The following is a 14,020-nucleotide window of genomic DNA, read 5'->3' as shown; positions in this document are numbered from 1 at the left end:
ATGCAAAAATAGAAGTATATAATGTGAAAACTACACCTCTAATGATATAGCCTCCTACAGAATGCACATATAACAAATAAAAAATGTTCACACGATCAGGAAAAGCTATGTATGTATTGTGCATATTCTAGAAAAAACTATTCTAATACTGCCCCTATGTACAAGAATATTACTATAATACTACTCCTATGTACAAGAATATAACTACTATAATACTGCCCCTATGTACAAGAATATAACTACTATAATACTGTCCCCTATGTACAAGAATATAACTACTATAATACTGCTCCTATGTACAAGAATGTAACTACTATAATACTGCTCCTATGTACAAGAATATAACTACTATAATACTGCCCCTATGTACAAGAATATAACTACTATAATACTGCTCCCCTATGTACAAGAATATAACTACTATAATACTGCTCCTATGTACAAGAATGTAACTACTATAATACTGCCCCTATGTACAAGAATATAACTACTATAATACTGCCCCTATGTACAAGAATATAACTACTATAATACTGCTCCTATGTACAAGAATGTAACTACTATAATACTGCTCCTATGTACAAGAATATAACTACTATAATACTGCTCCTATGTACAAGAATGTAACTACTATAATACTGCCCCTATGTACAAGAATATAACTACTATAATACTGCCCCTATGTACAAGAATATAACTACTATAATACTGCCTCCTATGTACAGGAATATAACTACTATAATACTGCTCCCTATGTACAGGAATATAACTACTATAATACTACCCCTATGTACAAGAATATAACTACTATAATACTGTCCCCTATGTACAAGAATATAACTACTATAATACTGCTCCTATCTACAAGAATATAACTACTATAATACTACCCCTATGTGCAAGAATATAACTACTATAATACTGCCCCTATGTACAAGAATATAACTACTATAATACTGCTCCTATGTACAAGAATATTACTACTATAATACTGCTCCTATGTACAAGAATATACAGTTGTGGCCAAAAGTATTGACACCCCTGCATTTCTGTCAGATAATACTCAGTTTCTTCCTGAAAATGATTGCAAACACAAATTCTTTGGTATTATTATCTTCATTTAATTTGTCTTAAATGAAAAAACACAAAAAGAATTGTCCTAAAGCCAAATTGGATATAATTCCACACCAAACATAAAAAAGAGGGTGGACAAAAGTATTGGCACTGTTCGAAAAATCATGTGATGCTTCTCTAATTTGTGTAATTACCAGCACCTGTAACTTACCTGTGGCACCTAACAGGTGTTGGCAATAACTAAATCACACTTGCAGCCAGTTGACGTGGATTAAAGTTGACTCAACCTCTGTCCTGTGTCCTTGTGTGTACCACATTGAGCATGGAGAAAAGAAAGAAGACCAAAGAACTGTCTGAGGACTTGAGAAACCAAATTGTGAGGAAGCATGAGCAATCTCAAGGCTACAAGTCCATCTCCAAAGACCTGAATGTTCCTGTGTCTACCGTGCGCAGTGTCATCAAGAAGTGTAAAGCCCATGGCACTGTGGCTAACCTCCCTAGATGTGGACGGAAAAGAAAAATTGACAACAGATTTCAGCGCAAGATTCAGCGGATGTTGGATAAAGAACCTCGACTAACATCCAAACAAGTTCAAGCTGCCCTGCGGTCCGAGGGTACAACAGTGTCAACCCGTACTATCTGTCGGCGTCTGAATGAAAAGGGACTGTATGGTAGGAGACCCAGGAAGACCCCACTTCTTACCCCGAGACATAAAAAAGTCAGGCTGGAGTTTGCCAATACTTACCTGAAAAAGCCTAAAACGCTTTGGAAGAATGTTCTCTGGTCAGATGAGACAAAAGTAGAGCTTTTTGGGCAAAGGCATCAACATAGAGTTTACAGGAGAAAAAAAGAGGCATTCAAAGAAAAGAACACGGTCCCTACAGTCAAACATGGCGGAGGTTCCCTGATGTTTTGGGGTTGCTTTGCTGCCTCTGGCACTGGACTGCTTGACCGTGTGCATGGCATTATGAAGTCTGAAGACTACCAACAAATTTTGCAGCATAATGTAGGGCCCAGTGTGAGAAAGCTGGGTCTCCCTCAGAGGTCATGGGTCTTCCAGCAGGACAATGACCCAAAACACACTTCAAAAAGCACTAGAAAATGGTTTGAGAGAAAGCAATGGAGACTTCTAAGGTGGCCAGCAATGAGTCCAGACCTGAATCCCATAGAACACCTGTGGCAAGATCTAAAAATGGCAGTTTGGAGAAGGCACCCTTCAAATATCAGGGACCTGGAGCAGTTTGCCAAAGAAGAATGGCCTAAAATTCCAGCAGAGCATTGTAAGAAACTCATTGATGGTTACCGGAAGCAGTTGGTCGCAGTTATTTTGGCTAAAGGTTGTGCAACCAAGTATTAGGCTGAGGGTGCCAATACTTTTGTCTGGCCCATTTTTGGAGTTTTGTGTGAAATGATCAATGTTTTGCTTTTTGCTTCATTCTCTTTTGTGTTTTTTCATTTAAGACAAATTAAATGAAGATAATAATACCAAAGAATTTGTGATTGCAATCATTTTCAGGAAGAAACTGAGTATTATCTGACAGAATTGCAGGGGTGTCAATACTTTTGGCCACAACTGTAACTACTATATTGCTGCCCCCTATGTACAAGAATATAACTACTATAATACTGCCCCTATGTACAAGAATATAACTACTATAATACTGCTGCTATGTACAAGAATATAACTACTATAATACTGCCCCCTATGTACAAGAATATAACTACTATAATACTGTCCCCTATGTACAAGAATATAACTACTATAATACTGCCACTATGTACAAGAATATAACTACTATAACACTGCCCCTATGTACAAGAATATAACTACTATAATACTGCCCCTATGTACAGGAATATAACTACTATAATACTGCACCTATGTACAAGAGTATAACTACTATAATACTGCCCCCTAAGTACAAGAATATAACTACTATAATACTGCCCCCCTATGTACAAGAACATAACTACTATAATTCTGCCCCCCTATGTACAAGAATATAACTACTATAATACTGCCCCCTATGTACAAGAATATAACTACTATAATACTGCTCCTATGTACAAGAACATAACTGCTATAATACTGCCCCACTATGTACAAGAATATAACTACTATAATACTGCTCCTATGTACAAGAATATAAATAACTACTATAATACTGCCCCTATGTACAGGAATATAACTACTATAATACTGCAACTATGTACAAGAATATAACTACTATAATACTGCCCCCTATGTACAAGAATATAACTACTATAATACTGCCCCCTATGTACAAGAACATAACTACTATAATACTGCCCCCCTATGTACAAGAATATAACTACTATAATACTGCCCCCTATGTACAAGAATATAACTACTATAATACTGCTCCTATGTACAAGAACATAACTGCTATAATACTGCCCCCCTATGTACAAGAATATAACTACTATAATACTGCTCCTATGTACAAGAATATAAATAACTACTATAATACTGCCCCCCTATGTACAAGAATATAACTACTATAATACTGCCCCCTATGTACAAGAATATAACTACTATAATACTGCCCTTATGTACAAGAATATAACTACTATAATACTGCCCTCTATGTACAAGAATATAACTACTATAATACTGCCCCTATGTACAAGAATATAGCTACTATAATACTGCTCCTATGTACAAGAATATAACTACTATAATACTGCCCCCCTATGTACAAGAACATAACTGCTATAATACTGCCCCCCTATGTACAAGAATATAACTACTATAATACTGCTCCTATGTACAAGAATATAAATAACTACTATAATACTGCCCCCTATGTACAAGAATATAACTACTATAATACTGCCACTATGTACAAGAATATAACTACTATAATACTGCACCTATGTACAAGAATATAACTACTATAATACTGCCCCCTATGTACAAGAATATAACTACTATAATACTGCCCCCCTATGTACAAGAACATAACTACTATAATACTGCCCCCCTATGTACAAGAATATAACTACTATAATACTGCCCCCCTATGTACAAGAATATAACTACTATAATACTGCTCCTATGTACAAGAACATAACTGCTATAATACTGCCCCCCTATGTACAAGAATATAACTACTAATTCTGCTCCTATGTACAAGAATATAAATAACTACTATAATACTGCCCCTATGTACAGGAATATAACTACTATAATACTGCAACTATGTACAAGAATATAACTACCATAATACTGCCCCCTATGTACAAGAATATAACTACTATAATACTGCCCCCCTATGTACAAGAACATAACTACTATAATACTGCCCCCCTATGTACAAGAATATAACTACTATAATACTGCCCCCCTATGTACAAGAATATAACTACTATAATACTGCTCCTATGTACAAGAACATAACTGCTATAATACTGCCCCCCTATGTACAAGAATATAACTACTATAATACTGCTCCTATGTACAAGAATATAAATAACTACTATAATACTGCCCCCCTATGTTCAAGAATATAACTACTATAATACTGCCCCCTATGTACAAGAATATAACTACTATAATACTGCCCTTATGTACAAGAATATAACTACTATAATACTGCCCCCCTATGTACAAGAATATAACTACTATAATACTGCCCCTATGTACAAGAATATAGCTACTATAATACTGCTCCTATGTACAAGAATATAACTACTATAATATTGCCCCCCTATGTACAAGAATATAACTACTATAATACTGCCCCCCTATGTACAAGAATATAACTACTATAATACTGCTCCTATGTACAAGAACATAACTGCTATAATACTGCCCCCCTATGTACAAGAATATAACTACTATAATACTGCTCCTATGTACAAGAATATAAATAACTACTATAATACTGCCCCCCTATGTACAAGAATATAACTACTATAATACTGCCCCCTATGTACAAGAATATAACTACTATAATAATGCCCTTATGTACAAGAATATAACTACTATAATACTGCCCCCTATGTACAAGAATATAACTACTATAATACTGCCCCTATGTACAAGAATATAGCTACTATAATACTGCTCCTATGTACAAGAATATAACTACTATAATACTGCCCCCTATGTACAAGAATATAACTACTATAATACTGCCCCCTATGTACAAGAATATAACTACTATAATACTGCCCCCTATGTACAAGAATATAACTACTATAATACTGCCACCCTATGTACAAGAATATAACTACTATAATACTGCTCCTATGTACAAGAACATAACTGCTATAATACTGCCCCCCTATGTACAAGAATATAACTACTATAATACTGCTCCTATGTACAAGAATATAAATAACTACTATAATACTGCCCCCCTATGTACAAGAATATAACTACTATAATACTGCCCCCTATGTACAAGAATATAACTACTATAATACTGCCCTTATGTACAAGAATATAACTACTATAATACTGCCCCCTATGTACAAGAATATAACTACTATAATACTGCCCCTATGTACAAGAATATAGCTACTATAATACTGCTCCTATGTACAAGAATATAACTACTATAATACTGCCCCCTATGTACAAGAATATAACTACTATAATACTGCCCCCTATGTACAAGAATATAACTACTATAATACTACCCCTATGTACAAGAATATAGCTACTATAATACTGCTCCTATGTACAAGAATATAACTACTATAATACTGCCCCCTATGTACAAGAATATAACTACTATAATACTGCCCCCTATGTACAAGAATATAACTACTATAATACTGCCCCCTATGTACAAGAATATAACTACTATAATACTGCTCCTATGTACAAGAATATAACTACTATAATACTGTCCCTATGTACAAGAATATAACTACTATAATACTGCTGCTATCAGATCTCTGAAGTGTTACCACTGGCACCTGTGCTATTGAAGCACTTTTATCCCTATTAGATTGAAGCCTTTCACACACCTGTCAGCCATTCTGGATGTGGCTGTCCTGCTTTTTCTGGCAGTCCCCATAGAAACTAAGTAAAGTGGTTTTCCATTATGTGCCCTGTTACTATTGTCTAAGGACGTTAGCAGTTCCTCGTTCTGCTTATTGGTGCGGGTCCCAGTGCTCAGACCTCCAATGATGTGCAAGATACCATTATTATTATCGTTATTATCGTTATCATCTCTCTTGTGGATAGATTGTAATTAAAGACGTTGTCCAGTACTAGGACAACTCCTCCTCATACCTCTCGCTTGGCCCCCGTAAAATAATAAATCTTATACTTATACTTATACTCCCCTCCCGTGTCGGAGCCTTTCCCGAGGTGTCGGCACTCGCTCTCCCCGGGTCTCCCGTGTGGTGTTGTGACACGTGACTCCAGCGCTCAACCAGCAATGACGTCACTGTCTCCGCCTCTTGGCCAACTGAACATGAAGAGGAAGTCAGAGGTCATCTTCTGCCCGGACTTCCACTTTATGTTCGATTTTTCCAAAGGCGGGGCCAACGACGGCAGCGCTGATTGGGCGCCGGGGTGACGTGTCAAAACAGCAGCACAGTGGTTCTTGGGAGAGCAAGCGCTGACCCCGCAGGAACGGAAGGTGAGTATAAGCATTTTTGAGTTTTCAGGGCCAAGCATGGGGTATGAGAAGAGGTTGTCCTAGTAGTGGTTAACCCCTTTAATCTTCACCTGACAACCCCATTAACAAATGATGCTCTTGCATAACACAGTCATGTATCTGTATGAAGTCATGGCAGCATGGTAGTGGATCCCCCGATGGATCGCAGGCTGGTAACGCCGGACCGTTTTCTATCATTTACGCTTTGTTCTTTTCTTAGGTGGAAGATGCTTTGAGTGAAGTGGATTTTCAGCTGAAGTTGGACCTGCACTTTACCGACAGTGAGCAGCAGTGAGTAATGGAGGCTCCTCTCCTGCAGTGGGTGGGTGAAAATATTAGGGGGGCTGAAGAAAACTGTTGCCCCTCTGATATGTGTCACCTTCTGGTAGAAACGGCCAATGCAGATGACTCATTGCATCGCACTCTTATTCGATGTCTTACAATATGGCGTCATTCGTGCACTATATGGCGGTATTTATTTAGATACTGTCTACTGCTGCTATTGAGCAGTATGTTATGTTTGCAGAGCGCAGTGGTGGCTCTCTATAGCGTTGGTATTTAGTTTATAACTCTGTATTCAGACGTTAATTGATGGCGCATGCTAATATTATTTGTGCACTTTATGGCGGTATTTATTTAGATACTGTCTACTGCTGCTATTGAGCAGTATGTTATGTTTGCAGAGCGCAGTGGTGGCTCTCTATAACGTTGGTATTTAGTTTATAACTCTGTATTCAGACGTTAATTGATGGCGCATGCTAATATTATTTGTGCACTTTATGGCGGTATTTATTTAGATACTGTCTACTGCTGCTATTGAGCAGTATGTTATGTTTGCAGAGCGCAGTGGTGGCTCTCTATAGCGTTGGTATTTAGTTTATAACTCTATATTCAGACGTTAATTGATGGCGCATGCTAATATTATTTGTGCACTTTATGGCGGTATGTTATTTTTGTAGATAATAATGGTAGCACTGTTTTGGATTATTGAGGCGACTGTCTGAAAGTGACAACTGAATGGCCCTATTATTTAGCCTCCGCACGGTAATGTCATTCTTATACTGCGTGTCGGTATTTATGTATTATGTCTTATTTATGATTGTGCAGCAGTGTTATCGCACAGTATTATAGTTTTGGGGGAGGAATTAGTGGTGGAAGAACTTTAGAGCACTGGACTTGGAATATTATGTGACAGCGGCCAATGTATGGCACTGTTATTAGGTCACTGTATGTTAGTATTACTTCGGCACAGTATGGCGCCATTTAAGGCATTCCTACTGTCTAATGATGTATCGCTACAGAGGTGTGGAAGCATATAACAGAGCATAGTATGGGGGACCATTGAGTATAAGGCGGCCATTCTTATGGGGCAGGATTTTATCCCAATGACTCAGAACTTTAGAGCAGGGTTCCCCGACTCCAGTCCTCAAGGCCCACCAACAGGTCATGCTTTCAGGATTTCCTTCGTATTGTACAGGTGAAGCAGTTATCATCACCTGAGCAATACTGAGGAAATCCTGAAAACATGACCTGTTGGTGGGCCTTGAGGACTGGAGTTGGGGAACGCTGTTTTAGAGAATCTGTGGATGAGAATAAATGTGGATGTGAGCAATGGCCAGGTATCAATAGAAAGCCATAAACAGAATCCCATCTGTGCGGTATAACCAGTGTAGACTTCTCTTTCAGGCTCAAAGACATCTCCGCCGTCCCCCTGATAAGCAGCCGCACTTTAGGTCTTCATTTCCACCCAAGAAGAGGTTTGCACCACCATGTCCCTGTCATGTTCGACTATTTCCACTTGTCGGTGATCTCTGTAACTGTGCACGCTTCACTACTGGCCTTACATCAGCCGCTTACAAGGTAAAACACGCGCACACGACGGCTGCCGCTCCCCGGAGTTTGTGTGGTGTGTAACAGAGGCTGATGTTCTACAAAACCCCCATGTGACGGCAAGAAGTCACTGAGAAATAGGATGTTCTTGGTTGGATAGACTGGAATCATAGAGATGGAAGGAAGGATCTAGATAGAGAGAAAGAAAGAAAAGAAAGAAAGAGAGTGATAAAGAAAGAAAAACGCAAAGAGAAAAAAAATGGAAATAAGATAGAAAGTAAGACAGAAAAAAGAAAAAAAAGAAAGCAAGGGAGAAAGAAAGAAAGCGATAGAGAGACAGAAAGAGAAAAAGAGTAAAGAGTGAGAAATACAGCAAATCAAAGACAGCAAAAAGAGAGATAAAAAGAGAAAAAAGCAAGGAGGAAAAAATGAAGATAAGAAAGACAGAAAAAAAGGAAAAAAAAGAAAGCAAGGGAGAAAAAAGAGAAAAGTGAGAGTGAGAGAAAGAAAGAGGAAGGGAAAAAAGAAATAGAAAGAAAGTGAGATAGAGAGAAAGAGAGAAAAGTAAAAAGGACAAAATAAAGAAATAGAGAAAGACAGAGAAAGAAAAACAGAAAGAAAGAGAGAAAGAAAGAAAAAGAAAGAAAGAAAAAGTAAAGAGAGAAAGCGAGAGATAAAGATAGAGGAAATAGAGAGAAATAAAGAAAAACAAAGACAGAAAATGAAAGAGAGTTAAAAAATGAAAAAAGCAAAGAGAGAGAGAAAGAAAAATCAAGATAAGAAAGAAAGGAAGACAGAAAAAGAAAAAAGAGAGCGAGAGAGAAAGGAACAAAGAAAGGAAGAAAGACAAAGAGAGAAATAAAAAGAAAGGAAAAAAGAAAGGGTGGAAAAAAGAAAGGGAGAGAGAAAGATGAAGGGAAAGGATGTGGAAAGGAAAAGAGAGTATAGGAAAAAGAAAGAAAAAAGAAAAGAGAGAATGAAAGATGAAGAAAAAGAAAGAAATAGAGAGATAAAGAAAGAAAAAGCAAAGAGAGAAAAAATGAAGATAAGAAAGAAAGTCAAGAAATAAAAGAAAAAGTAATGAAAAAAGGAAAGTAAGGGAAAAAAGGAAAGGGCGAGTGAGAGAAACAAAGATAAATTGAGAAAGAAAGAGGAAGTGAAAAAGAAATAGAAAGAAAGTGAGATAGAGAGAAAAGAAAAAAGGGAAGGATGAAAGAAAAAAGAAAGAAAGAGGAAAAAGAAAGAGTAAGGAACAAAGAAAGGAAGAAAGACAAAGAGAAATAAAAAGAAACAGAAAAAGAAAGGAAGTGAAAAAGCAAAAGAGAGAGTATGGGAGGAAGAAAGAAAGTGGAGAGAAATGAGCAGATGGATGGAGTGATGGCTATTACATACTGCATATAGAGGCTTGGTGGCTCAGTGGTAATAATGGTAGCCTTCCATGTATCAGGTGGTTCTAGATCCTTTCTTGCAGTGTTACAATGTATAGGTACAGTATGTAGATAGAGTGACATTCTGGATAATCCGTATATAGGTCTTTATTATTTCTCCTGTTTTACAGTTTTGTTCGACCGGTGAAAGGTTCATGGTTGGGAAAAAATAATCCGGACCTGGGGATGGAACAGACGAGTGTTTCACTCGAGAATCTGGTGTTTGGCGCAGCCTACTGTAAACCAGCACCGGCTGAGGTAACAGAGAGACTCTGGGGTGTACTTACTTTCATAAAATAAAAAGAATAATCTAGTAAAGAGAAAAACAAATAATAAAGAATGAAGAATCCACATGACTCAATGGTAGCAGATACTTGTTCTTAGCAGCAGCCCTAATTCATGCTGGAGAATCCAGTGAATTAGCGCATTTCTGTCCATCTACAGTAGGTGGCGTCCTTGATGGCAGTCTTATGGGCCTTTTTTTGTGGAAAAGGTGAAGGAGTCAGATGTTTCCCTTAAAGAATTTGCTTCCTCTTTGGTGGTCCCGAAGCTGAAATTCCGTCTGCTACGAGCATCCATTCCTGGCATAAATGATGGAGTACTTATTTGGCTGCTGTTGCAGCGGTGACTTTAAGGGGGATATAGGGGTCATCCCCTTTCAACCAACTTTTTTCCATATACTCGATTATTTGTTAGAAAGAGAACTCTACTTACCCTCCTGACGTCCAGCGTTGCGATTCTGGTTTCTGCTATTTGGCTGCAGCAGTGACAGCTCACAACGCTGCTTTATCAAGGGGATAATCATAGTGTAGAAACAGGACCTTCAAATAGCCCCCGTGATGTGTCACATGGTCAAAAATGACCAATGAGAGACAAAGTCAGGGAAACGTTGTGAGCCAGCGAAACGTGCGTCAGGGTGGACATTTGGCTGGGAGACCTCCTCTTTGCTGTCACCTAAACCCTGGTAAGCCCGTTGGTTATTTTTCGTGGGATTTTCCCCTGTTGTTACAATGGGTTATAGTATGGGCTTCCCTGGTGTGATACTGATAATGGGACCATTGTCTGTCCCTTGCATCTGATACCATATGTGGAGGTCTCCTTTTCTTTTCTTGTCTGTACTGTTTTGGATTGCATTGAGTATTGTGACTTTTTGTGTGATTTTATATGCTAACTACTGAATAATATTTGTACTACAGTTTTACATATTTATCACCTTTGAAACATGAATGGGGGTATTGGCAGAGATACAGCACTGGAAGCGGGGGGCGGCAATTAATGCTTTTTTTACTTTTACAAATAATTGAGCACATGGATAAAAGTTGGTTTAAAGAGGACGACTCCTTCATAAACTTCTTGCGGTCAATATTCGGCCCTATTTTTGTTAGTCGGACCTTATAATAAATGAAGGACAGGATATATAACATTGGAATCTGCGGCTCTGGATGTGACTCCAGGTTGATGCAGAGCAGAGAGCTTTGTGCCGCTGCTGAGGATGTGTTTCGCTCACAGAGCATTGTCTGCACCGATACACTGTCTCATACTTATGGCTTCTCTTCTTTTCAGGGTCCCTGCTACCTCCCCTCCGAGTCCTGCATGCAGCATGCCTACAAGTGGCACAAGGACCTGTGCTGCCTCCTGCTCTCGTCTTACAGCGGACTTTCTGCATATTATGCCTCACTAATAAAACAAGTTCCAGACTTATCTCATACAGAATTAGGTAAGTGCGACCTTGGATGGAGGAAATGTCTTAAGGACTGTTGAGGGACGGGGTTGTGACACAAATGCATAGCTTTTAACTTGTGTAAGTGCCGCTGTTCTCCTGAATCCGGAGCTGATTTCTTTTGTTCCTCCTCCTCTCCTCTCCTGAGATATGGCCTCCTCTCCCCTATATACAAATCAAGCCTTTTAGCCAAATGGGCGTGAACCTTATTCATGCTGTATGAGATTTTTTCTGACGTTCATGCCCCAAAATTAGATGTACATGCAGGAAAAAGAGGTCCGTATCTCAGGAATGGAGAGGCGCATGAAGAAAAGAAACCACGGCCAGATTTCGGAAAACAGCGGCATTTATGTTGGGTTTCAAAGCATTCCATATTTGTGGAAAGTGACTGGTAATCTTTAATACATAGTCATTCTGCACCACCATGGAACGTCCTTCAGGTATCGGGCACTACTATAGGTAGAGTATAATGATGGCAATCTGGGCTATCGCCTGAGGCCATGGTCACATTGCCCCCCATTATAATGTTTTGTGCGCTGCCATGGCACATCTTTGGGCAGGGAGCTTTCCTGGAGCTATGTGGGAGCTTACACTGTATAAAGGGATACTATGGGGTGGTTCACCCTGTATTTAGGGAGATATGTGGGGGCTCACACTGTATATAGGGAGGCTGTGGAGCTAGCACGGTATGTAGGGGACCATCTTATAAATTGGGGCTCATCGTATAAATAGGGAGCTATGTGGGGGCTCATACTGTATATAGAGAGGCTGTGGAGCTAGCACTCTATATAGGGAGCTATATGGGTCTCATCCTATAACTAGGGAGCTATGTGGGGGCTCACACTGTATATAGGGAGGCTGTGGAGCTAGCACGGTATGTAGGGGGCCATCCTATAAATGGGGGCTCATCGTATAAATAGTGAGCTATGTGGGGGCTCATACTGTATATAGAGAGGCTGTGGAGCTAGCACTCTATATAGGGAGCTATATGGGGGCTCATCCTATAACTATGGAGCAATGTTGGGGCTCATACTGTATATAGGGAGGCTGTGGGGCTAACATTGTATGTAGGGAGCTATGTGGGAACTCATCCTATAACTAGGGAGCTATGTTGGGGCTCATACTGTATATAGGGAGTCTGTGGGGCTTACATTGTATATAAGGAGCTATGTGGGGGCTCATCCTATAATTAGGGAGCTATGTGGGGGCTCACACTGTATATAGGGAGGCTCTGGAGCTAGCACGGTATGTAGGGGGCCATCCTATAAATGGGGGCTCATCGTATAAATAGGGAGCTGTGTGGGGGCTCATACTGTATATAGAGAGGCTGTGGAGCTAGCACTCTATATTGGGAGCTATATGGGGGCTCATCCTATAATTCGGGAGCTATGTGGGGGCTCACACTGTATATAGGGAGGCTGTGGAGCTAGCACGGTATGTAGGGGGCCATCCTATAAATGGGGGCTCATCCTATAACTAGGGAGCTATGTGGGGGCTCATACTGTATATAGGGAGGCTGTGGGGCTTACATTGTATGTAGGGAGCTATGTGGGAACTCATCCTATAACTAGCGAGCTATGTTGGGACTCATACTGTATATAGGGAGGCTGTGGGGCTAACATTTTATATAAGGTGCTATGTCGGGGCTCATTCTATAACTAGGGAGCTATGTGGGGGCTCATACTGTATATAGGGAGGCTGTGGGGCTTACATTGTATGTCAGGAGCTATGTGGGAACTCATCCTATAACTAGCGAGCTATGTTGGGACTCATACTGTATATAGGGAGGCTGTGGGGCTAACATTTTATATAAGGTGCTATGTCGGGGCTCATTCTATAACTAGGGAGCTATGTGGGGGCTCATACTGTATATAGGGAGGCTGTGGGGCTTACATTGTATGTAGGGAGCTTTGTGGGAACTCATCCTATAACTAGCGAGCTATGTTGGGACTCATACTCTATATAGGGAGGCTGTGGGGCTAACATTTTATATAAGGTGCTATGTCTGGGCTCATTCTATAACTAGGGAGCTATGTGGGGGCTCATACTGTATATAGGGAGGCTGTGGGGCTTACATTGTATGTAGGGAGCTTTGTGGGAACTCATCTTATAACTAGCGAGCTATGTTGGGACTCATACTGTATATAGGGAGGCTGTGGGGCTAACATTTTATATAAGGTGCTATGTCGGGGCTCATTCTATAACTAGGGAGCTATGTGGGGGCTCATACTGTATATAGCGAGGCTGTGGGGCTTACATTGTATGTAGGGAGCTATGTGGGAACTCATCCTATAACTAGCGAGCTATGTTGGGACTCATACTGTATAGGG

At 39.6% G+C, this 14,020-nt stretch overlaps 1 protein-coding gene across 1 annotated transcript in view; it reads left to right on the top strand.

Annotated features, from left to right (window-relative positions):
• FAM135B (family with sequence similarity 135 member B) overlaps positions 1-14,020 on the top strand; it is a 267,009-nt gene that overhangs the window by 159,580 nt on the left and 93,409 nt on the right. The window contains exons 5-8 of the mRNA XM_073590382.1: positions 6,934-7,004; positions 8,400-8,573; positions 10,102-10,228; positions 11,534-11,687. Of these exons, the coding sequence (XP_073446483.1) occupies positions 6,934-7,004; positions 8,400-8,573; positions 10,102-10,228; positions 11,534-11,687 (526 nt within the window). The remainder of the gene's footprint in view (positions 1-6,933; positions 7,005-8,399; positions 8,574-10,101; positions 10,229-11,533; positions 11,688-14,020) is intronic.

This window comes from Dendrobates tinctorius, unplaced genomic scaffold, assembly GCF_039654945.1.
Source record: "Dendrobates tinctorius isolate UK_male_01 unplaced genomic scaffold, ASM3965494v1 ptg000116l, whole genome shotgun sequence".
In the NCBI taxonomy this organism is placed as follows: Eukaryota; Metazoa; Chordata; class Amphibia; order Anura; family Dendrobatidae; genus Dendrobates; species Dendrobates tinctorius.
This window is presented reverse-complemented; position numbering and strand designations above follow the sequence as displayed.